At 47.8% G+C, this 26,896-nt stretch overlaps 1 protein-coding gene across 2 annotated transcripts; it reads left to right on the top strand.

The window, feature by feature from the left end:
* Nucleotides 1-890: 890 nt before the first annotated feature.
* Nucleotides 891-26,128, top strand: ACAN (aggrecan). 2 transcript variants are annotated; one of them, XM_050309449.1, is made up of 17 exons: nucleotides 891-960; nucleotides 1,493-1,864; nucleotides 2,502-2,676; nucleotides 3,197-3,324; nucleotides 3,926-4,219; nucleotides 5,954-6,493; nucleotides 6,989-7,163; nucleotides 7,582-7,709; nucleotides 7,819-8,112; nucleotides 8,257-8,448; nucleotides 8,569-11,730; nucleotides 19,895-20,008; nucleotides 22,503-22,661; nucleotides 23,016-23,098; nucleotides 23,438-23,582; nucleotides 24,117-24,299; nucleotides 25,798-26,128. In XM_050309449.1, exons 1-17 carry the CDS (start codon nucleotides 891-893, stop codon nucleotides 25,884-25,886), a joined length of 6,303 nt encoding a protein of 2,100 aa, XP_050165406.1. In that variant the 3' UTR covers nucleotides 25,887-26,128. The 2 variants fall into 2 exon arrangements, with proteins under 2 accessions (XP_050165406.1, XP_050165407.1); XM_050309450.1 differs by lacking the exon at nucleotides 19,895-20,008.
* The last annotated feature ends 768 nt before the right edge of the window (nucleotides 26,129-26,896 follow it).

The raw sequence follows: 26,896 nt of genomic DNA, 5'->3' as shown, positions 1-26,896 counted from the left end.
AAATGTGATGCCAAAGAATGCTGGGTTGCCAGAGGACATGGTTTTGATTTGAAATATTGAAACTAACTTGAGTCTTGGTGGCGATTTAATATGCCATGATATTATACTGGATGATAATCCAGTTAGAATTAATTTAATTGGCCTCCCTTATATTGCTTCTGTCACTCAATGTCAGCAGGATGCTCCTTTCTTTTCCTAAACCTTTCAGAAGTAGAAGGTTGCTCTGACTAATTGAAGATCCCAATAGGATATTTTTAGGGTAGATTTAAGATGTGGATTTCTTCTACCAGTTCAGGATCCATTTGCAGTCAGGGCTTGGTATGCTCTCGGAGCATGAGGTTGGACAAAAGAGTTATAACCTTTGGCTTTTCCACCATGTAGAGGGCAAATTTCCCTTCAGAGCATTTTAAGGAATACAAAATGATTCCAACCATCTGGCCTGAGAGCCAGTGCTGGCTTGGGTGAGGATGTCCAGTGAGGGGCAGCTCCTGTTCTGAGACAAAGGCTTAGTGGATGTGATGGTTCTTCTTGAATAAAAATATAATAAGTGTGAAGACCTATTGTAAAATTGTCTTTTGCTCCACAGACAAGATTGAATCACAGGGGAGAGAGTGGGAGAGCAATATAATAAGTGATGCATAATAACACTTCTGTCTGTTGTATATAGCAGAGCATCTTATTTATTTTTCTCACAGACTTATTTCTGAAGCAAGAGGCACTTTGAGACAGCATCCTTCCCCAGGGACCAGCTTTCACTGCTAGTGTGAGGAGAGTAGGAGGCTAGGGGGCAGCTGAAAGCGTTGCACTACCCTACAGCAGCATCTGCAGCACTCAGCTCCCTGTGAACATACCACAAATCCTTTCTCCCTGTTTTTTCTTGCAGGTAAACTATGACCACTTTACTATTAGTGTTTGTGTGTTTGCAAGTCATCACTGCAGCCAACTCTGTGGAGCTCTCAGGTACGTGTCCAGGGTATGGGAAGGTGGGACTGAGCCCTGTGTTATACCCTGGTCCCATCCCCAAGTATGGGCAGCTCTCAGAAATAAGTGTACCCAAGATCTGCTCTGTGCACACAGGAGGCTCCTCTCTTCAGGTGGCTGATATGCCACAGCCTCTCACTGCTCATGCACTTGGGGAGCCAGGGAGAGAGCTGCAGGCAAAGGCAGATTTATGGGGAAACTTAGGAATTTCAGCATTCCCATTTTTAAACATTATCAGGTGTGATCTTGTAGCATGGGCAGCAGCTACGCTGCAGTAGAGCCCTTCATTCCCTTCGTTCCCCCATCCAGAATTGATCCAAATCCCAAAAGCAACCATGGTGCAGTGGTCATTGTCATAACTTCCCTTTATAGACTAGACCAAAAAGGTTATGTCTGAATATGTGGGTACAGGCTGCACAGCAGATATAGGCACTGGATCACATGAAAGCACTGGATGTTTTGTCATTAATGTGTTATTAATGTAACCATTGCTTTGTTTGGGAACTGACAGACAGTAGTGATGGCCTGGAAGTCAAGATACCTGAGCAGTCTCCCCTGCGTGTTGTCCTGGGAAGCTCCCTGAACATCCCCTGTTACTTCAACATCCCGGAGGAACAGGACACCAGTGTTATGCTGAACCCACGGATCAAATGGAGCAAGCTCTCAAATGGGACCGAAGTTGTCTTGCTAGTGGCCACTGGTGGGAGAATCCGGCTCAACTCCGAGTACAGGGAGGCGATTTCCTTGCCCAACTACCCCGCCATCCCCACCGATGCCACTCTGGAGATCAAGGCCCTGAGATCCAACCACACTGGGATTTACCGCTGTGAAGTGATGTACGGGATTGAGGACAGACAAGACACAATAGAGGTCCTAGTGAAAGGTGGGATCCTGCCCTTGCTCTCTCCTCTGAAGATTTTGCTGGGCAGAAGGGAGGAAGAAGCACATGGGCATTGAAGGCATAGCTCTTTCCATAGGCATAAGCCCTTTCCATCAGTTCACAGATAAGGTGATGGGTGGGTAAGCAGAAGCCATGGGCCAGGCATTTATTTTAGCAGGCTAGGACCAGACTAAACAAACCAGTAAAATGACTCATGGCAGAATATATGGCAAAAAAAAATATTCTTCTGGCAGAAGGTGAGTTACAGAGACAGCAAGACGACATCCTTGGCAGGAGGTGGAACTGGATACGCTGTGCTGTTTCTCAGGCGTGTGAAGCTGGAGCAGGGCTGTTCTTAGACCTTTAATTTTTTACAAACATTTTAGGAGATGGGATGCCCTCAGCTGGAGAATTGGGCTGTTCTGGAAAAACTTTTGCTACTGCCTTGCAAAGCCTATCCCAGTAATAGGTGGATAAAGTAACAAAATTTTCATACAGTTCTTATATTTTTTGTAATTTTTGCTTTCTGCACAAGACAAGGCCACAGCTTTCACTGCAGGTCTGTTCAGGATGAGGTTTATTTTTGGCTTTTTCTCGTGCCTTCTTTGGTGATGTGAGTGATGGCCTTTGTCTTCTCCAGGCATTGTGTTCCACTACAGAGCAATCTCCACAAGGTACACCTTGAACTTTGAGAAGGCAAAGCAGGCCTGCATCCAGAACAGTGCTGTTATTGCCACTCCTGAGCAGCTGCAGGCTGCCTACGAGGATGGGTACGAGCAGTGTGATGCTGGCTGGCTGGCTGATCAGACTGTCAGGTAAGGAACCGTGGAGGGGAAAGGAAAACCACAGCAGGCTCATTAGGGAAGGAGCCACCGACTGAAAATGATTGTTAAATAGTAGCTGTTGTCACTGCTGGTGTGCAGAGGGAAGTGGTGGGTTGCTAGCCATTCTCTAACAGGGGGGGATCTCTAGTAGGAAAGCAGAGTCACCACTGTCCTCCTCTGCTGGTGTTGACAACTGAATGGACAGTGGCTTAATCCTGATCCTTCATCATCTTCATCAACAGAACTGATGCTGTGCCAAGGTGCACAAGTGTGGCTCAGCCATACCGAGCTGTGCATCCCCCACTGGGGAGGTACCTTGTCCTGATGTCTCTGGTCAGTGCTCCAAGGGCCATCAGAGTAAGGGCAAGACAGCAGCTCATCTTTCCCTTTTCCCCACATCCTGGAAAAAGTAAAAAATCACCACACTGCACAGTGCTCTGCAGCATCCTCACAGCCTCCTGTGGCTGCCAGGGTCCCGCCCCCTACTCCTGATGTACCATCTCTCCCTCAGGTACCCCATCCACTGGCCCCGGGAGCGCTGCTATGGCGACAAGGATGAATTTCCAGGAGTGAGGACCTACGGTGTCCGTGAGCCAGATGAAACCTATGATGTTTATTGCTATGCAGAGCAAATGCAAGGTGATTTGAGGCTTTCATTGTTACAAGACAAAGAAACAGACAAAGCCCTTATCATGCTTAGGCTGGACAAGAGTAAATACAGAAGGCAAAGGACCTAGAGAAAAGATAGGTTAAAGGTGGAAAAGCATATACCCCAGCCAGGCCAGATGTTCTGTACAGTCTCTTGGTTAGACCTTGGACAATTTTCATGTCAAATGACTAATGCAGTACAGAGGGTGGAGTCCACCTCACCTCCACTACAGTCCACACCATCCTGCCTGGTCATCCGTTTGAGGGTGTGACATTCAGAGATGTCAACCACTTGTGCTTATGACAGGGTTCCATTGAAATATTCAATACAACAGGACTGCGATTGTCCTTTATCTCCTCTTGCCCCAGGGATCCAACTGGTTTGGGAAGTTCTGCTCCAGTCTGTATTCAGTCTGTAAGAATCACTTTCCTCTAGTCTTTATGAACAGTCACCAACACAGGGTTGCAGTTCAGCTCCAATACACAGGGCTCTTCATCTTATCCAAACTCTCAGGAGTGGGAAAGGGATAGAGAGGGAACTGGGATTAAATTCTACAGGTAATTCCTGTGCTAATGGGCGGTGTTATTGCAGGGAAAGTCTTCTATGCCACTGCCCCGGAGAAGTTCACCTTCCAGGAAGCCTTTGAGAAATGCCGCAGTCTGGGGGCGCGTTTGGCCACCACGGGGGAGCTGTACCTGGCCTGGAAGGACGGCATGGACATGTGCAGCGCGGGCTGGCTGGCCGACCGCAGCGTCCGCTACCCCATCTCCAGGGCACGGCCCAACTGCGGGGGCAACCTGGTGGGCGTGAGGACCGTGTACCTCTACGTCAACCAGACGGGGTACCCGCACCCTGACTCCCGCTACGACGCCATCTGCTACAGTGGTGAGTGCACGGGGCCGTGGGACTGAGCAACGTGTCCCCACACACCAGCAAGGAGCTCCCTGGCCAGAGATAACCTCTTGTTTCTTTAATGTTTGGGGTGTTTTTTTTTCTAAAAGAGGGAGACAAAGTAGGTTTGGCAAAAGGGCTAAGTCCTTGTCTGGGTAGGAAGCAGATCCAGAAAGTACACGGCTGCTTGACCCGTACAAGAGGCTCTGCAAGGGTGGGTGTAACACAGCCCACTTCTCTCCAGTCCTCCCACACAGTCCTGCTTTCATAGCTCCCCTGGAGACATGGAGCAGAGCTCAGGTGCTTCGTGCACAAGACTTTGAATGTTGGAGATGGAAGAGAAGGAGAAAGAGAACAGGTCTGACCCTGAAGATGTGTGTAGTGACGTGATGTGGTACAGACACGTGACTGAGTTTCTGTGCTGGGATAAATCTGAGACTGACGCAGTCTCTGGCAACCATGGAGCAAAATTGCACCTAGGAAGTGGAGAGCATCCCAGCTGCTCCCCCTTTCTTCTAACTGCACACTTCTCCCTACAACAAGAAGTGGGCAAAGTGCAGTGATATATGGTCTATTCAGAGCAATCAGAGACTAACATTCAAATGGGATTGACATAGTTAAAAAAATAACAATATTTTTAAATATGTGTTTAAACCTCTCTGATCAGATCTATTGCATCAGTCCAGATGCATTTCCCAGACCTTTGAAGGTACCCAGTTATGTGGCCAAGCTAAAGACTGGTTCACCAAAGCACAAACTTCTTGTTATCTCAGGGTTTGCATCTGAAATTGCTGTATATGGTCAGTCCTTGTCTGAGCATATCTATCAAATTCTCTCTGAATCCCTTGATGTCTGAGAGGCTAAAATGAACTAGCAGGAAAATGGAATTGGAAATAAATAGAGCAGGGAAAGCAGTATTAGAGGAAATCCCTGACAGTTTCTCATTCTCTCTCCCTCCCCAGCCAAGACCTGCTTTGCTGCATATCCAAGATGTCCCATCCCTCCCTTACCTGTCCTCACAGTTCTGCTTTGTGCTGCTCTGTAAACCGCTGTCTTTGCCGTAGGCTGACCTGCTCAGTGGCATGTTAAGCACGTTCTCCTAGACCCATGGGATGTGATTTGAGCAGGAAAGTAATTTGGGAGGGAACAGGTGGGAGTTGTTTGAATATATTTGGTACAGCAAGTGGCCCTGGCTGTCCTGGCAATGAGGTTCAGACGTTTGTACGAGATGAGCTCTTAAAGTTGTAGCCTTGGCAGAGCTAAATAAGATCATCATCCTGGTGAAGGCGTCATGCACTGAGTGTGAGGACCGGGTTGTTTTTCCTCCCACGGCTCAGACAGACCTGCTGAGGTTATCCAAGCTCCCCTACTTTCCTCCGGCCACCTTAAATTCCTTGCAGCAGGCACTAGAGGTCAGTACAGACTTGGATATGGGCAAGGTGCTCCCGGGAAGGAGAACAGAGAGCCCAGCAGGGAATGTCCCCGCTGATTCACCAGCTGTGGAGCATGCGGTGGCTTGTTGCCTCGTGACCATGCCCTCCATGCTGTGGCATTGCAGAGAGCCACAGTGAAGGAAGGAAAACTATTTCTTTTACAAAACCACCATGACTTCCTTAATCCTCTCAGAGCCAGCAAACACCCAGCTTCTTTTTGGAGGCAGCACCAGTGCAGTCCACCTCCTTAGACTGACCTTGTCCTCTCTGATTGCTGCTTTGTATCCTGACACAGGGGACGACGTTGAGACCCTGATCCCAGGGCAGTTCATCGATGAGATAGGGAGCGGGCTGGGCAGCGCTTTCACTGTCCAGACCGTCACCCAGACCGAGGTGGAGCTGCCCCTGTCACACAATGCCACGGAGGAGGAGGCCCGTGGCAGCATCGCCACCCTGGAGCCCATTGAGATCACACCCACCGCCACCGAGCTGTACGAGGGCTTCACTGTCCTGCCCGATCTCTTCACCCCCAGTGTCACAGCAGAGACAGCTGCCACAGAGGAGGAAAATGTGACCAGGGGGGATGTCTCAGCAGTGTGGACTGTGCCTGAAGAGGTCACCACCATAGACTTAGGCACTGCCATCACCACCATAGGCTTAGGCACTGCTGTCACCACCCAAACAGCAGAGGTGAGCTCAGTGGAAGAGGTCATGGGGGTGACTGCCACCCCAGAACTGGAGTCTGCCTCAGTGTTCACAGTGGAAGATCAACTGGTGCGAGTGACAGCAGCCCCTGGTGCCGGTCACCTCCCTGAGCAGCCCATCTCCCCCACGGGTAAGTCACCACCACTCCGAGAAGGCTGAAGATCAGTTTCTCCCTGAGGTAACCATCCAGCTTAAAAGAGCCCAAGCTTCTGCCATCACAGAGGGCATCCAGGGCCCTGCAGGTGTGCAGGCCTGTTTGGGGTCAGGGACAGGCTGAGTGCTTCCACTACAGTGGGACAGGAGGCGAGAAGGGGAGGCTTTGGGCCACCCCATTATGTGCTGACAAGGGCTCAGCTGGCCAGTGCTTGGGCTGCAGTGTTCACAGTCTGCTCTCCCAGATGCATCTGACTCCAGGGAAGGGGAAAGTCAAAGCAAAAAGATCCCAGAGGAGGGCAAAAAAGATCCCCAGAAGTGGCAGCAGAGCTCAAGGAATGAGGCATTTCCCTCAAAGTGGATTTGAGAGGGACTGGTCCCTGCACTGTTGTTGGGAAGACCCTTTCTGGTCGTGCATCTCAGGGCAGGAGGGTCCTGTACCTGCTGTCTCACCACGGCTTCTCTCCTGCAGGTGTGGTGTTTCACTACCGCTCTGCCACCAGCAGATATGCCTTCTCCTTCGTCCAAGCCCAGCAGGCCTGTCTGGAGAACGGCGCAGTGATCGCCACTCCCCAGCAGCTCCAGGCTGCCTACGAGGCTGGCTTTGACCAGTGTGATGCTGGCTGGCTCCGGGACCAGACAGTCAGGTAAAACTATTGGCTTGGTGACAACACCTCTCAGAATGACTATTCAGCCATGAAATCAGGGCTTTGGTCTGCCCTGCTGCTCTCTTCATCAGCTTCTAAACCTTTGCTGGCCCGAGGTTGTCTCCAGGCCATGACATCTGGTGGCCAATAAACCTGTTCTTCTCTACTTGTTTTCCTCATTTCCTAACCTGTGTATACATCTTGCACCAGTGAGCTCTCCTGGTAGGTAGGAAAAGTAGAGGAAAATTTGTATTTGTTGTTCCAAGCTGTAAGTGGGCTTGTCTCCAAGCCATGCTGGGGGCTCTGAGCATCTCTAACTGTGAAGAGTTCATGCCCTGCTCTGAAGCACACTAAGTTTATTCAGTCCTGGGTACATAATGCTGACCTTTGGTCACCTCCTCCCTTCTTCTTTTGCTAGGTATCCCATTGTAAATCCCCGAAATAACTGTGTAGGAGACAAAGAGAACTCTCCGGGCGTGCGGTCGTACGGCATGCGCCCGGCCTCGGAGACCTATGACGTGTACTGCTACATCGACAGGCTCAAGGGTACGTTCTCCCCTTTCCCCTGAGCACTGATGTGAAGCAAAAATGTGCTTTCTGCGTGTGCATGGGTGGGATGCAGGGATTCACACCTCCTCCCTCTCCCGTCCCTCAGGCGAGGTGTTCTTCGCGACCCAGCCGGAGCAGTTCACCTTCCCAGAGGCCCAGCGGTACTGCGAGAGCCAAAACGCCACGCTGGCCTCTGTTGGCCAGCTCCACGCCGCCTGGAAGCAGGGCCTGGACAGGTGCTACGCGGGATGGTTGGCTGACGGCAGCCTCCGCTACCCCATCGTGAGCCCCCGCCCCACCTGCGGCGGGGACGCGCCGGGCGTCAGAACCATCTACCAGCACCACAACCAGACAGGCTTCCCCGACCCGCTGTCCCGGCACCACGCCTTCTGCTTCAGAGGTACCCTCCCAGCCCTGTCTCCCCGGGGAAGGGGATTTCACGAGGGAGGTTGGGTGTGCTGGGGTGCCGGTTTAGGCGAGGCGCTTCGCCGGCGTCTTGGATTGTGAATTTTTGGAAAATCTCTGCAATGCCTTTTTATTCCAGCTCTGCCTCCTGAGGAGGAGGAAGGGGTCACCCCATTCTTTGAAGATGTGCTGGCAACACAGGTGATCCCTGGAGTGGAGGGGGTACCCTCTGGGGAGGAGGTGACCGTGGAGACAGAGTTTGCCACTCAACCTGAGAATCAGACAGCCTGGGGGACAGAGGTCTTTCCAACTGATGTGTCACTGCTCTCAGGTGGGTTCAGAGCTTCCCTGTAGCCTGTGTCATGCTTGGTTGGTGGTATAGGGTTGGCACACTCCCAAAGTATAAATAATTTTCCCAACTCCTTCTCTTTGTTTGATCTTTCTTTTCCAGTGAGTCCATCTGCTTTTCCTCCAGCTACCATAATACCAGAGGAAACAAGTACCAATGCTTCCATCTCTGAAGTGTCAGGGCAGGTGACTGAATCTGGAGAACATCAAGTCAGTGGTGAATCTTCGGCATCTGGGTGGGTGTCTGGAGTCCCAGACACAAGTGGAGAACCAACTTCTGGAGTTTCTGAACTTAGTGGAGAACACTCAGGGATTGGAGAGAGCGGATTACCATCAGTAGACCTGCATACCAGTGGCTTCCTACCTGGAGAAAGTGGGTTGCCTTCAGGAGACCTGAGTGGTGTGGCTTCTGGTGTTGTTGATATCAGTGGCCTGCCCTCTGCAGAGGAAGAGATATCAGTGTCTACTTCAAGGATACCAGAAATTAGGGGGATGCCAACAGAAGTGGAAAGCAGTGGGCTGCCTTTTGGAGCTAGTGGAGAAATCTCTGGCACTGAGCTAGTCAGTGGTATGTCATCTGGAGAGGAAAGTGGACTCGCCTCTGGTTTTCCTACCATCTCCCTTGTGGATACCACACTGGTGGAAGTCGTGACAACAGTGCCGGAACGGCGAGAGGAGGGAAAAGGGTCCATCGGAGTCAGCGGTGAAGGAGACCTGTCAGGAATTCCATCCTCTGAGTGGGATAGCAGTGGTGGAGTCCAAGGCTTGCCCTCAGGATCTGAGCCCAGTGGGGAGCCCTCCAGAGGGCTGGAGCTCAGCGGGGAACCCTCTGGGGTACCTGATCTCAGTGGGCTGCCCTCTGGAGGGTCTGAGCTTAGTGGATTGCCCTCAGGACTGGATGTCAGTGGAGAAACACCAGGAACACATGAGGTCAGTGGCCTGGTGGACCTCAGTGGCCTTACCTCTGGAATGGATGGAAGTGGTGAGGCCTCCAGCATTACCTTTGTGGATGTCACTTTGGAGGAAGTGACAACAACTCCCTCGATTACAGAAGCAGAAGCAAAAGAGACTTTGGAAATCAGTGGATTGCCTTCAGGAGCTGAAGATACATCAGGCACAGTATCTGGGAGTTTAGACATCAGTGGTGAGCCCTCTGGGCATGTAGACTTTGGTGGCAGTGTGTCTGGAGTGCTGGAGATGAGTGGATATCCGAGTGGAGTGACTGACAGCAGTGGAGATGTCTCTGGAGTTGATGTCACCAGTGGTCTGCTGTCTGGAGAGGAAAGTGGATTCACTTCTGGCTTTCCCACAGTGTCTCTTGTGGATACCACTTTGGTGGAAGTTGTAACACAGACATCAGTTGCACAAGAGGTGGGAGAAGGACCCTCTGGGATGATAGAAATCAGTGGATTTCCTTCTGCAGACAGAGGACTATCTGGAGAAGGGTCTGGAGCTGTTGAGACCAGTGGATTTCCTTCAGGGACAGGAGGCTTCAGTGGAGAGCCATCTGGAATCCCATACATCAGTGGAGAATTTTCTGGAGCCACAGATCTAAGTGGACAGTCTTCAGCAGTGACTGATATTACTGGAGAGGTCTCAGGGCTTCCAGAAGTCACTTTAGTCACTTCTGATTTAATAGAAGTTGTGACAAGACCAACAGTATCACAGGAACTGGGCGGGGAAACAGCTGTCACATTTCCCTACAGTTTGGGGCCGAGTGGTGAAGCCTCTGCATCTGGTGAACTAAGTGGGGAAACATCTGCATTGCCAGAAAGTGGCCTAGAAACATCCACAGCTTATGAAATCAGCGGTGAAACATCTGCATTTCCTGAAACTAGTATAGAAACATCCACGACTCATGAAATTAGTGGGGAGACATCTGCATTTCCTGAATTTAACATAGAAACATCAACCATTCAAGAAATCAGTGGGGAAACCTCTGCATTTCCTGAAATTTTCACAGAAACATCCACAAGTCAGGAAGCCAGGGGTGAAACATCTGGCTATCCTGAAATTATCATAGAAGCATCCACAGTTCAAGAAGTAAGTGGGGAAACCTCTGCATTTCCTGAAAGTAGTACAGAAACATCCACAATACAAGAAATCAGTGGGGAAACATCTGCATTTCCTGAAATTAGAATAGAAACATCTACAAGTCAAGACATCAGTGGGGAAGCATCTGCATTTCCTGAAATTAGAATAGAAACATTCACAAGTCAAGAGGCCAGGGGTGAAATATCTGGCTACCCTGAAATTAGCATAGAAACCTCGACAGTCCACGAAACCAGTGGAGAAACATCTGCCTTTCCTGAAATCAGCATAGAAACTTCCACAGTGCATGAAATTAGTGGAGAAAGTTCTGCATTTCCTGAAATTAGAATAGAAACATACACAAATCAGGAAGCCAGGGGAGAAACATCTGCCTACCCAGAAATCAGCATAGAAACTTCCACAGTCCATGAAACTAGTGGAGAAACCTCTGCATTTCCTGAAATCAGCATAGAAACTTCGACGGTCCACGAAATCAGTGGTGAAACATCTGCATTTCCTGAAATTAGAATAGAGACATCCACAAGTCAAGAAGCCCGAGGTGAAGCATCTGCATTTCCCGAGATCAGCATAGAAACTTCTACAGTCCATGATATCAGTGGGGAGACATCTGCATTCCCTGAGATTAGCATAGAAACACCAACAAGTCAAGAAGCCAGGGGTGAGACATCTGCCTATCCTGAAATTTACATAGAAACATCCACAGTTCAAGAAGGAAGTGAGGAAACTTCTGCATTTCCTGAAATTAGAATAGAAACACCCACAAGTCAAGAAGCCCGGGGTGAAACATTTCCTGAGACTAGCACAGAAACATCCACAGTCCATCAAACCAGTGGGGAAGCATCTGCATTGCCTGCTGCTAACATCAAAACAGCTGCCACATCTTTGGCCAGTGGGGAGCCCTTTGGTACTCCCGAGGAGGAGATTACTGATGCAACATCTGGAGCTGTGACACACTCCATAGCAGGCATTTCAGGGGAAACCTCTGTCCCAGACTTTGTAATTAGTACCAGGACTCCAGATGCTGAAACAACGCAGGGACCCAGGAACCCTGAAGAGGCTCAGCTTGAAATAGAACTTTCCCCTCCTGCGTTGTCAGGACAAGAGACGGAGACAGCTGCTGCTCCAGACAATCCCCATCTGTTGGCCACCACTACTGCTGCCCTGCCTCAAGCCTCACAAGAAGCAATTGACGCATTAGGACCCACTACAGAAGGTAATGTGTCTCATATGGAAGGGAAAACTTTATGGGAGGGAAGGGAGGGGGTATAACTGTCACTTTTTTGCTTTATATACAGCAGAGAACGTTACCACAGAAGCAGGTTTGAGCAGAATATTCTTCTAGTGGAAAACCATAACTATATGGGGGTTTTCACAGGTCATGATTATAGAATCATAGGATTGTTTAGGTTGAAAAAGACCTTTATGACCATTAAGTCCAAAGGTTAACCCAGCACTGTCAAGTCCACCACTACAGTGCCACATCTACATGTCTTTTAAATTCCTCTGGAGATGGTGACTCTACCTTTTTCCCTAGGCAGCTTGATCCAATGCTTGGTAAACTGGTTTCACTTGACAGAGATTTCCACCCTGGATGCAGCTGAGAATTTGGAGAAGATGGGTTGCAAGTCTCTGTGTTGTTCTGTTTCTCTTTTCATGATGTGCTGACTTGCTGCCTATACACACAAGTGTTGCTGTGAAGTGGGAAACTCTCCCTCAGCAACTTTGCAGTGTCAAGGGGTAAGAGGCAAAGCAAGCCAGCTGGAAACAAAAATCTCTGCTCTGATCATCATCTGCACTGAGTGCAATGTTTGTGTTGGGCAGAGTGCTCCGATCTCTTTGGCACAGCATGTGACCACCCTCTGGTCTGTGTCTTATGCTACTCTCTGCGGCTAGAATGGGATAAATGTGTGAGATGACACTCAGAGCATCACTAGTTTGTGTCAGCTCTGCTGATAAATGCCCTTCTCTCCACCCTGCCTCTTTTTGGTGTTTCAATGCTCTGTCTTTGGTAGGATCCCTTGTTGCCAAGTATAAATCTGAATGACCATTTATGGTGAAAACACTCCGCTAGATTTCTGACGAGTATTCCCTGAGCAGTGTTCACGTGCTCTGAAAGAATTAGCATACTGCAGTGAGAAGAAAATGAGATGCGCGATGTTGTGCTTGCTGGCGGCTGCTTCTTGGCCAAGGAAGGAGCCCAGACACAGGATGTCCCACAGCTTCCCTGGACACAGCTTGGTTTCCCTGTGCTGCCTTGAGGAGCTGGTACCTGGGAACAAGCCCTGTTTGAAAGCCACCAATGCTTGTCTTGTTTTATGGAGCTCCTGCACGTGTTCAGTTCTCAACAGACCACACTTTCCTGTAGGACATGTTGCTTAAGTATGGTACGAAATGTATGTGCAGATAGATTTGCTCTGTTCCTTTAGCAAAAGTATTATCAATTCCACCCCCTTCCACATTACCTCCTAAACGGCTTCTTTTGGTCAATTTACACGATTCAGCACAGGTATCTCTGAACTCAATAAGAGCCTGTAAGTGCAGGGCTTTGTGAGGCTCAGCCTGGTTTCTAACGTCATTTCCATCCCCAAAGTGTTTTGAATGAGTCACTGCATTTCCCTCTGCGTCACTTCTCTCCCTCTGAGAGTACAGGTAATCACAAACCTTTGTTCAGTCCTGCTCACAACACACCTGAGGTCCCCTCTGCCTCTGCTGAGCAGCTGCACAGAGGATGCTGCACAAGAGGCTGAGGGCAAGTCAGCAGGGTCGTTCCCACAGCACTGGACCAGCCTGGCATGGCATCCAGAGCTTGGCAGAGTGACGCAGGAGTTATGGACCCAAAAGCCCTTCTCGCACAATTCATGGGCTCTGCTTTCGGGCCATGCCCACTGCCACGTCCAAACCCAGAGACAAAAATAAGCCAGCAAAATCAGCATTGAGGGGGAGGAAGGAAGCCAGTGAGGCTCAGTAAAAATAAAAATAAAAATAATAATAATAAAAAAAAAGAATGACTGGCCCCAAAATATGGTTTTATTCCACTGCTTTTTCTTTTAATAAATTACCCACAAGGCGATTGCCAGATTCTTCAGACCATTTGTTAGCCAACATTCTTGGGAAGTATTTTGAAAGAAAACCATGTGTTCAGCAGCTCATGTGTGAAGAAGCTTGAAAATGTTCTGAAATTGGAACATGTGTATTTGCAAGCCCCAGAGATGATGTAGCAGCTGGGGTTTCTTAGCCTGTGACAGCAAAAGGTAAGCAACGACTGCATGAAGCTTAATTGTAGACTTTTCATAAACTACAGATGGACTTGAGTACATGTTGTATGGCTGGTGGTCCTACCAGGGAAGATGTTCCAGGGAAAAGCTTATCTTTTTATAGGTAAGCTTCTTTACTACAGTGTCCCTGCAGGATTAAATGCAGTCCCTGTCAGGGTCTGAAGGAAGATCATCCAGGTGCAAGAAAGTGTATTGACCATGGACTTGCAACACTCCTGCAACAAGAGAAACTTCTTCCAGGGAATTAGAGCAAAGAAATTACAAAAGAAATAAAAAATATATAATAATTTTTAAAAAAGGATAGAAAAATAATCATAGGTTTCCTTTTTTGGATTGTTACTCTTTACAGTGCTTTGGGGATTGTGAACATTGAAAGTCTATAAGGAAAAAACTGTAGGCTGGATCCCAGAATGTTGTTTTCCATGTTGTAGCTGCCTTTTCACTTGAAGTCTTGAAGTTTACTCTTGCAAAAAAATCATCTCTCATACCTGTGCCTTGTGCTATGCTCAGGGTTTGTTGGATGCAGTGAATGCCCATTCAGTGCAATGAATTTTGACTAACATGAAAAAGTGGGTGAAGCTGGTTCAAAGTAAAGAAGGAGCTTAGAGCGAGGAGCTGTTGCCTTGTGGTCCTGTTGTTGGAGGGTCACAGTTAGACACAGCAGCCTATTTAGCTGGATGATTTTAGAAGAATGGTATTTTTCTGCTCTGCTGTAGCCTCCACTTCTCTCAAAAGCCAAGGCCAGAAGCATAAGAAGACTGAAGATTAACGCTTGGAGTGCCAGTATTTTTTAGTATTTAACCAAATTGAAGGCTATGCATGTACATGTCTTTAGTCAGCAGTTTGATTCCTTCATGAAGACAGGAACCCCACAAGCTTAAAGAATTGTTCATAGGCTTGGTTTCTTCATCCAGAATTTTGCCAACTCAGTGGGTCTTTTTGCTTCTGGTGACATTTGAAGACAAATAATTATTAGCTGAAAAAAGCATACTGGCACTTCAGTGAAAGGCTGTGGTTTGGAGCACTCTGACCAGTCAATGACTTAAAAACTTCACTCATATTGCAGGGGGAAAGGAGAAATGTGCTGAAATGGCATCTATTTATCTGAAATTTTGCTTGTCTCTGGTGAAACAAGTCCATGAATTCTGCTGCCTGTGGCCCTGGCACTGCAGAGTGTTAGAATACAAATGAGGAAAGGTCTTGGTGGGCTTTCCTCACACTTCGCAAGCTGGAAGTCCAAGAGATAGAGTTTTGTTGGTTCAGAAAAAATCACACAGAAAAAAAAAAGTCAAGAAAATGTTTATCTGCTTCATAATGTTTCAACCAATATGGAATGAAAATTATGCTCTCAAGAAGGAGATGGAGGTACCAGTCCTATCTGAGAGACAAGCAAAAGCACAGACCATTTGTGGCTGAATAGATGATTTGGTTTCTCCTGGATACACTGTCTGCTCTGCATCAGAAGTTAGTTAGCTTGAATAAAACCTGCCTCTGCAGAGGCAATGTACAGTCCTTTACATATCCATTTACTTCTACATATAATATTTTGAAGACAGAGATGTCCAGATTTCCTGAACTCTTCTCCCATGAGAGTGTTGAGCAAATGGAAGGTTCCAGCAGATCAACAGGCCCTCCTCAAAAATTGATGATCTCTGGTAGAAAAAATGCCCCTTCTGCTACAGGAAGGCTTTGGTTCAATTATTGTAGTAAATTTTTTTTTAATTACTTAATTGCTCATCACAAGCTGGCTATGTGATGTTCAATACTAGCATTTACCTTAAAATGTGAGAGAACTGATTCCCCTAACTCCTCCTATTCTTTTCTTCTAGGAATGATCCTTCAATTGCTCCAATGTTTTTCTCCCCTGTTTGAGCTATAAGATCAGTAGTTCAAACTTCCCTGCAGTCTCTGAAAAGCAAATTTGATTGGTACTTGGATTATTTTTTTCCTCCATCTCTAGAAGATAATCATCTGGTTGGTCTCTGATTCTCTATGTGGTAATTGCACTTACAAGGAGGGCCTATAAAGGAAGAGTGAGGGGCACAGCAGGCACTGTTGGGCATGTATCTTACCTTTTCCCCTCTGCAGAACAACACCAGGAGGATCTAGAAATATCCTAGTGTATATTACTAAACTAGTTATTCACACCTTCGGGAAAACTGTAGTTTGTTGAAGGTTTGGGTGATACCATCCTCTCTGTCCACCAGCTGCTTCTCCTTAGGGGATGTTTTAAGCACAAAGCTGACCTTGTTTAATGGAAATTGTTGCTCATCTTCCATGCAGGCTGCCATGGAGAGAAATGCACAGACTGTACTGTTCTAAGAAGTGATAGCACTGTTCCTGGCATTGTCTTCTTAGCTCGGGATGAAGGATTTTAAAAGCATTTCTTTCTCACCACTTAAACTGAGTGTTCACTTTTACATGTCCTTTGCCTTCTGAACAAAACCAGGGTCAATCTATTTCTCTTTAATTTCTAAAAGATTTCTCTATCCAATTTCTATGATCTAGTACAGCAAATTGTTTCCAAAGGCATTGAGAGGATCATAGAATGGTTAGGGTTGGAAGGGACCTCAAAGATCATCTAGCTCCAATCCCCCCACCGTGAGCAAGGATGACAAGAATACTTCTGTTGTATTTAGTTGCACCAAAAGAAAATTGTTCTGACTGAATATAGCATGTGTCTGGCAATGTAGAAGAAATCTTAGGAAGAAAATGGTGAAACAAATTCAAAGTTTGCATTGCAGCTATGTAACTCCCCTTGCTTTCTCCAGCCAACAGTTTACATCTTCCAGATGCAAGATCTGGTTTATATTGGCTATTCTGTTTTAATTGCTTTATTAAAAAAAAAAAAATACATCTAGAAGTTAGAGCTTGGGTCCTGTTGGCAGCAAAAGATAGAAACTGTTGTGACAGTAGAACTGAATAACCTCTTGCAACTTTTGGGCAATTTTAACTGCAGTATGAATCGTTTTCTAAAGAGTCACTAATTCTGCATTATCCTCAAGAAGCGAGTTAATAACATGTTCTAACTGGGTTTCCTATTCTTGGCACCACGAGGCACTTTCTCCCTGTCTTTTTTTTACAGCTGCAGCTCTTGAAAGCAAGGGCTGCCTCCGTTCTGCATTCCACAACACATCGCTCTCCTTCGTTATCGAGGGGTAATAATAGCAGTAGTCTTGTCTTCTTGTCGGCTGATAAGCACTTGAGCTGCATCTCAAAGCAGAGCTGACTTTTTGGATGACTGCTCACCCAAGCAAATAAATAGCTCATGTCTGTGTAGGATGCTTGAGTGTCAAGGTATTGTCAAGGTACCTGGCAGCTGGTGCCGTGGAAGTGGGAGCTCGCTCCATGCTGAGCAGGGCTGGCACACCTAGTGTGTTGCAGGCTTTTCAGCTGGCTGAAGAGGTGTACAGAGGTTTATTGACCTCATCTAGCTCTAAACAATGTGGAAATGGACACATTTATAGTATATAAAAGGGATGAAGAAAATAGCCAAGTGTTGTGTGATAGATGTGGGGTTGTTCTTTTTTTAAATGGAGTTCTCCTCTCCCATAAATCCTGTGGCTTTGATGCAATATCCTAGAAACCAACACCCACAAACCAACTTACCAAGATTTCCAGAGTCAACATCACTGCCAATTTTACTATTTGGACCTTTCTAAAAATACCTCCAAAATCCAGATTTTTTGAGAGGACCAGAATTAGCAATGCTTCCTCCAACCCTACAGATATGTTTGAGTTTTCCAATATCAGCTTAGTAAGGTGATTCTACATGCAGATGAAGATAGGGTCAGTGCCTGAACACCCCAGCAGGCTGAAGGGGGAGTTTGGTATTTATGATCATCATGTGTTTAAAGTCTTCTCTCCAGCCACTTGCAGCACACCTCTGGGAAGAAAACCTGTCTGTGTGTATTTCTTGTTTGTTTTTCCAACACTACTTACAAGTACATGTCCTTTCTCTCTGTGTCATATAAAAATATATGTGTATATGTTTGGAGAGATATGAAACATATTTGTTTTTGCAGCATATATAATATGTGCAACCATATTATATACAATATTTGTAAAAGGAAACTCTGATTCAATGTTATTTCCCAGCTGGAAATTTACAGCAATGTCTTTGCAAAGTGTGCCTGCTCCCCCCTCCTCCAAGACCAGGGATGGTTACTCACAGCAGGTCTCCTGCATATCAGAAGAGGTCTTGAACATGCCAAGTTTTATTCCACATGGTTGAAGACAGCTGAAGTCTCATTATCCTCTGCTAAACATTTAGCTTTAGCTCTCCTGTGTGTTTTGTTCCCACTTCTGCAGCGTTCTTTCCACTTCATGGAGCCTAACAAATGAAGAAAAGCCTTTACTTACTTGCTGGAGCCCACCACAATCGACATGAATTTCTGCTGCCACCACTGTTGGGAAGCCCAAGGGGCCTCTAGAGTTGCAATCATCCTTCAGGATACCTAATTTTTCTTTATGCTCCCTATCTTCTAGGAACTCCAGTTGTGACTAATAAGCAATACTAAGCCAAGTTCAGCCCCTCTATTCTACTAGATTTGGGACTCACATTTTGTTGTGGGAAGTCTCAAAGTGTATATTAGTTCCACGGAAACAGAATTTTCTTCATGTTGCAGTAAACAAAGAAATCCAGAAAGCATTCATAAGATTTAGGAGGACAATCCTGAATGAAACATTCCTTCCCTCAGAGAAGAACTGCAAAACTGGAGCAAGAGGTTCATCAGCCATTTGAGGAATGATTTCACAGCTCACAGTGATACATCCCAGAATAAAGATGACAATCTTCTTGCTTCAAAACGCACATAGATTTACTATCCAAGGTCAGAAAGGATTTTCTGCATCACTTAGGCACGTTACAGAACATGTCAGCTTCTAGTTGACATATCAGACTTTTGGCCACTCAGTCATTAGACGGCCACATGGGGTGTAACACTCATCTGCTCTCTTGTGTCTGGGGACACTGAGCAGCTGGGCCACAGTTCTGCAAGGAGGTGATATCTGACCAACTGTACCCCAGTAAGAAGATGAACACAGAGACTGGGAAATCGCTGCTCTTCTCTGGTATTTCCACTGCCAGCATGTTTATCATTGAATGTTTCCTCACTAATCCTTCTCATCCACAAGAAGAGCATGGAGTGTTAGTCATCACTGTTAAAGCCTTTCATTTCTTCTGAGTGTGAAAGAAATGCTGCCTCTCATGAGGATCTAACCAGTCATCATTTACCCTAACCTGCGTGGATGTGCTCCCACTCTCTTCTTTAGTCTTCTTCCTTGTTTCTGAGTTGAATAGGTTTGAAATCTCTCCATTCTGAATGACTCATTCTTCTAATTCCAAAGCTCTCTCCACCAAGATGGAGTCCACAGCTGGAAAAGATGTTCCAGCTTCTTCCAGCCCCATCACAAGCAAAAGAATGAACAGTGAGACGGGTCTGGAGAAAATGGCACTGTACTCCAGTGTTCTTCACCAAGGAAGAGGCACCTCTAAGCTAGACCTAAGATCCTCAATGAGAAAAGTTGAGAGTGTGTCTCTTTGAGCCCATCTCTTTTCCTCTCTGCACTTTCTTCATCTTCTCTGAGAAGAGATTTCTTGACACACAACTTCATCTCAGGAAGAAACTTTTAGTGAGCGCTGACAACCAGGAACACTGGTTAAGAGATAGAGGTCTATTTCAGGATGTTTCCATCACTTAGGAGAATTCCACATTCTTCCTCATAGACCCTTAGCTGATGGAGACACAGACATAAAGTTTTCACGTTTGATGCAACAGGCAGAGGCAGCGGAGAAGGAAGAGTTGTCACAGCTGTCCAAGACACCAAGTGCTGTTTGTTGGCTACAACTTGCTCTGCTTGTTCTGATATCTTCAAAGTGGTGTTCAACCATCAAAAATCCCATATCTTCCCTGTAGGGTGGGTTGGGTCTCTTGCCTTCATTCTTCCAGCAGCAGCAGTGGCAGTATGTTGTAAAATACAACCCTCCCAAGTTCCCCCCAAAACAACTGATATTCCCTCCTAAACAAGCAAGGAAACAAGTTGCCCTGTTGGTGGAGTTGCCTGCCCAGAGCCCTAATGGAAGCCCTTGATTTCTTGCAGACACTGATGAGTGCCACTCAAGCCCCTGTCTGAACGGAGCCACCTGCGCTGATGGCATCGACTCTTTCAAATGCTTATGCCTTCCCAGCTACGGAGGGGACCTGTGTGAGATCGGTACGGCCTTACCTGGCTTCAGCTAATCTTACTAACTGCTGCAACAACTTGTTCTTCCCAACCTACCCCCCCCCAAAAAAAAAAAAAACAACCTCATTCCTTGTGATCCCATGAGTCCTGCCTCATCTCAGCGTGCTAACCTCTAACACCAGTTTAAAACACACCAGGGAAACACTTTGAGGCTTTTGAACATGTATATTTTGGTTAGTTTGTTCATCACAGCACCGTGTCCTCTAAGATTCCTAAGCAGGAGCTTCTGGTGTCTTCTTCAGCTTTCTCTTTTTTAAGTTTCTCTGGTGGAGCTCCACACAGTCCATAACAATGTTGATCACAGAAGTCACAGTCTCTTTGGGTCAAGGGTCTTCCTGTTCATCTGTAACAGCAGGGAAACTTCTGAGTGCGTCTTCACCCCAGGCAAACTTTCTCTGATAGACTGGAATTTCATGGAAGGATGCTTCAACTGAGCCATGAAAAATGATTGTGTTTCTCTCAGGGAAAGTGCAGCTGAGAGAAGCCTCATTCACTCCAGGAATCTCCACCGATCTGACACAGCATGACATTTTTGTCATCTCTTCAATGTGGCTTCCTGTGGCAAAATCAGCAGGGAATGTATCTTTGAGAAAACGTGAAGCGACCTATTTTTCCATCAAAATTAGGTACTCTGACCTGCACTAATACTTCTTTTTGTTTCTACAAGGAAAGAAAAAGAGTAGTGGGTTTTTTCTTAGAGCTGATTAAAGTCAAAACTTTTATCAGCTTAGCTGAGGGGAGGCTCTCCTGCCTTGCTCAAACAAAAGAGAAATAATTCACCACGGCATGAGTAAGGATAAAATATATTGGATTTTCTTCTTCCCTTTCTCTTCATGTCTCTTTCTGCTTCCAATATGAACACATGGAAAAGACCATAAAAAGAAGTCTCAGGATCACTGGACCTTCAGGGCAGAAATTATGCTATCTTAACATCACTTTCCTAATGCAACCTAATCAGCCCTGGATTTACCCATCCATGATACCTGTTGTTGAAGATCCTTGTAATCCAACAAGAGACCTTCTACCCTGCAGCTTCTTACAATCTTGTTTGGTCCAAACCAGACTTAATTTTCTCTTTTGTCTGATTTATGGGCTCTGATTTATGGGCTCTGATGCTTGGGAGATGCAAGAGGAAGCCAGTGCCCCTAATTCTGTGGGGAATGTAGATCTCCATATTCCCATGAGGCAAACCATCCTTTCTGTCAGTCTCCAAGAACAGCAGGATGTTGTAGGTGAGCTCTGCCATCTGTGCACACAGATAGTCCTTGTCACCACAGCAGTGTCCCTACCAGGAAAGAAGACTTTTATCATTCTTTTCCAAGAACATTGCTGTCATATTTACCCATAAGTAACAATGATGTAGGAAAGAGTTGCCTTTTTCCTAGGAAATGTGCTGCTGAGGTTCTGTATCATGTGTGGTCCCATCCCCAGGCTGTGATGACAAGGGATGACATTCAAGATCCTGGAAAAGAGTCTTGAATCTCAAAAAACAGAGTGAGTTCTCTGCTGACTTTGTGGAAGAGATCTCAATGCAAAACCCAAGAATTCTTAGAGCTTCAGCTACTTCTACATAACCCATTTCATCTGTTGAAGAAGGCAGAAAATGTGTTTAATGTCTCAACTAACTACCAGCCATTCCAACATCTATGAAGCATCTGCAATCTCCAGCTGGAATAATATCACAGAGGTGGATTAGGAGGAATTAGTGTGATTGAAGGTGACAAGTGCTTTCACTCACCAAGTTTAACAAAGAAGAAAGGAACTGAGTACAGAAAACCTTACTGAGAAGGGAGAGAGGCATGAGAACTCATGGAAGACCACCACTCCCAGAGCAGCAAGGGCCTAAGAAAGGATGGTAGATCAGGCATCTGAAAGGCTGATATTAAATGTATTTTATTTTCTGTTTCCTTCAGTCATATGCAGCAGATAGATGTGTGGTGTTGCATTGCATGGGAGCTGCCCAAGGTCTTTTCTAGTGGTTTCACCATTTGCCTCTGCTCTGCCTTATCTGTGGTTTTACTTTTTTCAGTAAGTGCACTCAGTTCTTCAACATCTGGATTTGGATTTTGGAGATTGTTCCAAAGCAAGAAAACCCTGCAGGCCAGCAGAAGTGGGAAGAGAAGGGTTCTTGTTTGGTCACTTCCTCAAAAACAAAGTTCAGTAAAATGACACAGGGATTCAGTTGCTCAGGAATAAGTTGGTGTCATTCAGGTTTTCTAGTAGCAGTGGCAATTTTCCTGCAGACACAGGGTCTTCAACACAGGCTCCCCTCTCTGCATGTCTTTGATGCCTTCCGACAATTTTCCCTAGGATGTCCTACAGGCAACACTGTCAGGGTTTGCTTTTTAGCGAAAGTGACCACGTGTTGTCCCATGCCATGCGAGCATGAGCTGATAAGAGGTGAGTTGGAAGGCTTCCAGACCCATGCAGCAACTCATTTTCATTCCTCCTTTGTGTGTTTCAGACTTGGAAAACTGTGAGGAGGGCTGGACCAAGTTCCAGGGCCACTGCTACAGGCACTTTGAAGAGAGGGAGACTTGGATGAATGCAGAGACCAGATGCCGACAACATCAAGCCCACCTGAGCAGTATCATCACCCCAGAGGAACAAGAATTTGTGAACAGTGAGTGCTGAGGGCAGTCTGAGGCTGGGCAGGGGTCCAGCCATACACTGAGTCTATGGGCAGATTTATCCAAAATAGTGTAAAAACCACAATTTGACCCACTGGTGCTTATATATATCCTGACAAAGCTTCAGCCTTGCATGGGTCCATCCATGTTCATGGCACATTGAGTGGGGAGGGAGATGGACAAGTATGATATTGGGGAATATAAGGACATCAAGGACTAGTGACTGCGAAGAAGCCAAATGACCCAGAGGCTCCAGGGCCAGAGACAGCTAAGATGGAAAAATAAATGCTTTCAAAAAGGTGTGGGGCAACTGTGACCCACACTTCTCTTCCCTTCTGCTCTTCCAGGTCACGCACAGGACTACCAGTGGATCGGCCTGAGTGACAGAGCTGTGGAGAACGACTTCCGCTGGTCCGACGGGCACTCCCTGGTGAGCCCACAGCCCACAGCATGAGCAGGCACCAGCTTTCCATGGGAGAAGAGATTCCCCTTGGGAGGGAAGAGCCCCATGAGTTGCATGAAGAGTGCTTGGGTTGGGCATTGAGTGAGGGCAGCCCTAAACTTCGTAGGGCTCACAGTTTTTCCAAGCCAATAGTAAAGCTGGTCGGCTCCTCACACCGCCACGGCAGAAATAACCACTACAGGAGCAGTGCCAGCATCCCATGGTCCCTGCTGGAGAGGGACATGGGCAAGGCAGCAGCAAGGATGAAGGAGGGAGTAGGAGAGGGAAGGGCTCAGCCTTAGGTAAAGGGCTTTCCTCTCTTGACAGCAATATGAGAACTGGCGGCCCAACCAACCTGACAACTTCTTTTCGGCGGGGGAGGACTGCGTTGTGATGATCTGGCATGAGAAAGGCGAATGGAACGATGTTCCCTGCAACTATCACCTCCCTTTCACCTGCAAGAAAGGAACAGGTCAGCACCCTGCAGCAGCTGCAGGGCTGGAGCAGAGTCTCCAGTGCATGTGAACATGGGTTTGGTCAAAGGTTGGTCAAAGGGGTGGAAGGAATTAGAAATAGAAGTTGGCCAAGGCTCTAGGAGAAGGTTTCACAAGGATTTGAAAATAAATGAGATGAGCCATCAAGGACTTCGACTTCCCCAGGTAGAGTCATACTCTGGTTGCATCATCACTCCCACAACACCACTTCCATGTCCTCCCACAGACACAGATATCTGTTGTGAAGTTCAGCTCTTGCTGCCTTTCCAGGAGGCAGGAATGGAGCACTGAGGCAGAACCCTGCTTAATTTCAAGGCCCATCACAGAATTCCCATACCCCCTCTGCCCCTAAATTTTGTGGACAATCTCAAAGGGAGTTAAGGTTTTATCCATGGGAGGACTGACAAGGCTGTGCATGCCCAGCCTGCATGGGGCAGGCAGGAGCTGCCTGGGTCCTGTTCAGCCAGGCAAGGACTCTTCTCAGCCCCCGTGTCTCTGCCCATCTCCTGCAGTGGCCTGTGGGGACCCCCCTGCGGTGGAGAACGCCAGGACCTTCGGTCGGAAGAAGGAACGCTATGAAATAAACTCCATGGTGCGGTACCAGTGCAACCAGGGCTACATCCAGCGCCACTTGCCCACCATCCGGTGCCAGCCCAACGGGCAGTGGGAGGAGCCGCGGATATCCTGCCTAAACCGTACGTTTCAGTCCCTTTGCCTTCAGGTTAGGGATCTGATGCATCCCTGCAGCTGGAAGAATGAGCTGGGAATGGGGGGGGCATCACCTTGGAGTGCAGGGTAGCTCAAAGCCAGGCAGAAAGGGATATCACGGTTCCCTCGACTTCTTGAAAGCTTCCCCACAATGGGGTTATGGAAGCTGACATCTTCTGGGTAGATATGGACCACATCAGCTGGCTGGAGGCACAGTCTGAGCAAGTCCTGCCCTAGGAACTCCTCCACCAAGGCAGAGTAGGGGCCACTCCAGAGCCAAGAAAGGGTAACAAGTTGATTACCAAGGGCCCAGGCTACTTAAAGAAAGAAAAATAAATGGCTTCTGAAAGGGCAAGATTTGGCACCACCTGCATCAACAGAGGGAATAGGAGGGGGGAAGCTGCAGTCTCCCAAGCCCTTCGCCAGTATCTCCCTGCCCTGGGAGCAGACAGAAGTCCTGAGGCAGAGATACGGCAAGAGAAAGGGCCGGGCTCCTGACTCTCCTCCTGTCAGGCCTCCAGCTGATGACAGCCAGCCTATTCTCTCTGGTGTTCCAGCCCAGTCCCAGGCCTGCCTACACCCCTGTCTCATCCCTGCTTGTCTGCAGCTTCCCAATAATTTTACTGGCCTCAGACAATTCACATCTGTCGAATGGCCTCCTTGCCAGGTTCTGGTCCAGCTGGGCAATTCCAGATAAGGCAGATTAAGCAATGATCCCACAGCTAGGGAAAGTCAATACAGGCTTAAGGGACAAACCTCTGCTCCAGGGAGAAGATGAAAGGAGGAGGGATGGAGGATCTATCCAAGGGCGGCTGCCTGGTGCAGTCCAAGAGGCTGATTCCCTTGGCTCTGCTGTGCATCTGGAGAGCTGTAGGCTGCTCCCTGCATGGACTGCCAGCGATCAAGAGACCTTTTCTGTTCCCAACCAGCTCTTGCTGCTTCCACCAAAACCCTCCTGTAATTATCACACCAGAGTGGTGCCAGCTTCCAGACAGACTGGCAGCAGAGATCAGGCAGAAACCTTGTCCCTCCCTTGCCAGTCAGATGGGGCTGTTTCCTCTCCTGTGCCCTCAGCACATCCCACTGCTAATGGGACTGTGGACTGGGGAGAGACTGGTAGGGCAACAGTAGAGATAGGGAAGTGGTACCCATGCCCACCCCACCAGCAGAGCTGCCCTACCAGCTGGGCACAGGGAAGGGATGGCACAGGCATCTGTGCAGATGATGCTCCTGCCCAGGCTCCCACCCGGCACCGGGCACCTTCTGCCCTGGGAGATGCAAAGCCCAAGTGCGGGGCGAGAGAAGGGCCGATTGTCCGTGTGTGGGCAGGCTGGCGCCGGGGCACACGCAGCGACCCGCCGGGCAGCGCTGCCTGCGGCTGCCCGTGTTTTTCCAGGGAGCCCGGGGCCGGGGAGGCCAGCGAGGGACAAGCAGCGTCTCTGTCCCGGCTCCTGCCAACAAGGTGCCTTTTCTTCTCTCCCGCAGCCTCCAGCTACCAGCGCAGGCTATACAAGAGGAGCCCCAGGAGCCGGTCGAGAACCAGCGGCAGCGCCGTCCACAGACCCACCCATTAGAGCGGGGCGAGAGACCGAGGGGAAACGCGAGAGAGATTTTTAACGGAACAGATATATTAACAGAGTCGATTTCTTCTTCTTCTTGTTGCTTTTTTGTCATATAAGGGAAAAAAATTATATTAAAGACAAACCCACCTTTGTGTATATATATATAAAAAAAAAAAATTAATGTTTTTCCAAGCACCAAAGCAAAACAAATTAGATCTCAGCATTTTTACTAACCGTCCGGTTCCAATTATCTTCGTGCCTTTGGGGACAGGGAGGGGGGTGGGTCTGCAGAGGGCAGGGGGTTAAGTTAAATAATAAAGATGATTATTTTTTCCTGATTTTATCCACGAACAATGTAATTATTTCTGTTATTTAATCTCCAGGGTGAACAGCACCTTTTGGGGTTTTATTTTATTTTTTTTTTCCAGAATCCTTTTACTGCTGCAGTGCGTCAGGGCGGGTGGGGAGGGCCGGGGGGCTGTGGTGGAAGGAGCTGTGGGAGGAGGGAGGTGAGGGGATGCTGAGACCCGAGACCCGGGTGCTGGGGGCTGTGGCCCCTCTCTGCTTCCCCAGCGCCCCCTCCGCAGCGCAGCGCCCGTCCAGGACAACGTGCTCTTTCCAGGGGACCGTGCGGGGCACCAGCGTTCCCTGCACCTATTTATATTTTTGAACATATCCTATTTTGAAAGAAAGATAAATAATAAAGAGAGTGAAATCGGAATGGGCACTTTGCAAGTGGTTTTTTTTTTAGGAAGGGTGTGTCTCTCTGGGCTGGGAGGCGGGGAGTCTCCCATGGCAAGGCAGTAAGGAAGAAAGGAGACCCAAAACCGAGTGCTCCAGGCTACATGGGAATGGCTCAGCCCCAGCCAGCACCCAAGGGTCCATCCCTGGGGACGACGGAGGTGGGAGGAATGTCCCAAGCCCCAGCCCCAGCTGAAGAGGGACCTTGCAGTAGGATATCACCCTCCCTGTTCAGTTCCCACCTCGGGAGGGAGTTAACTCACATGCCTAAAACCCATCTA

The sequence above is a fragment of the Myiozetetes cayanensis genome, unplaced genomic scaffold (assembly GCF_022539395.1).
Source record: "Myiozetetes cayanensis isolate MyiCay16 unplaced genomic scaffold, myiCay2020 scf14, whole genome shotgun sequence".
Lineage (NCBI taxonomy): Eukaryota > Metazoa > Chordata > Aves > Passeriformes > Tyrannidae > Myiozetetes > Myiozetetes cayanensis.
This window is presented reverse-complemented; position numbering and strand designations above follow the sequence as displayed.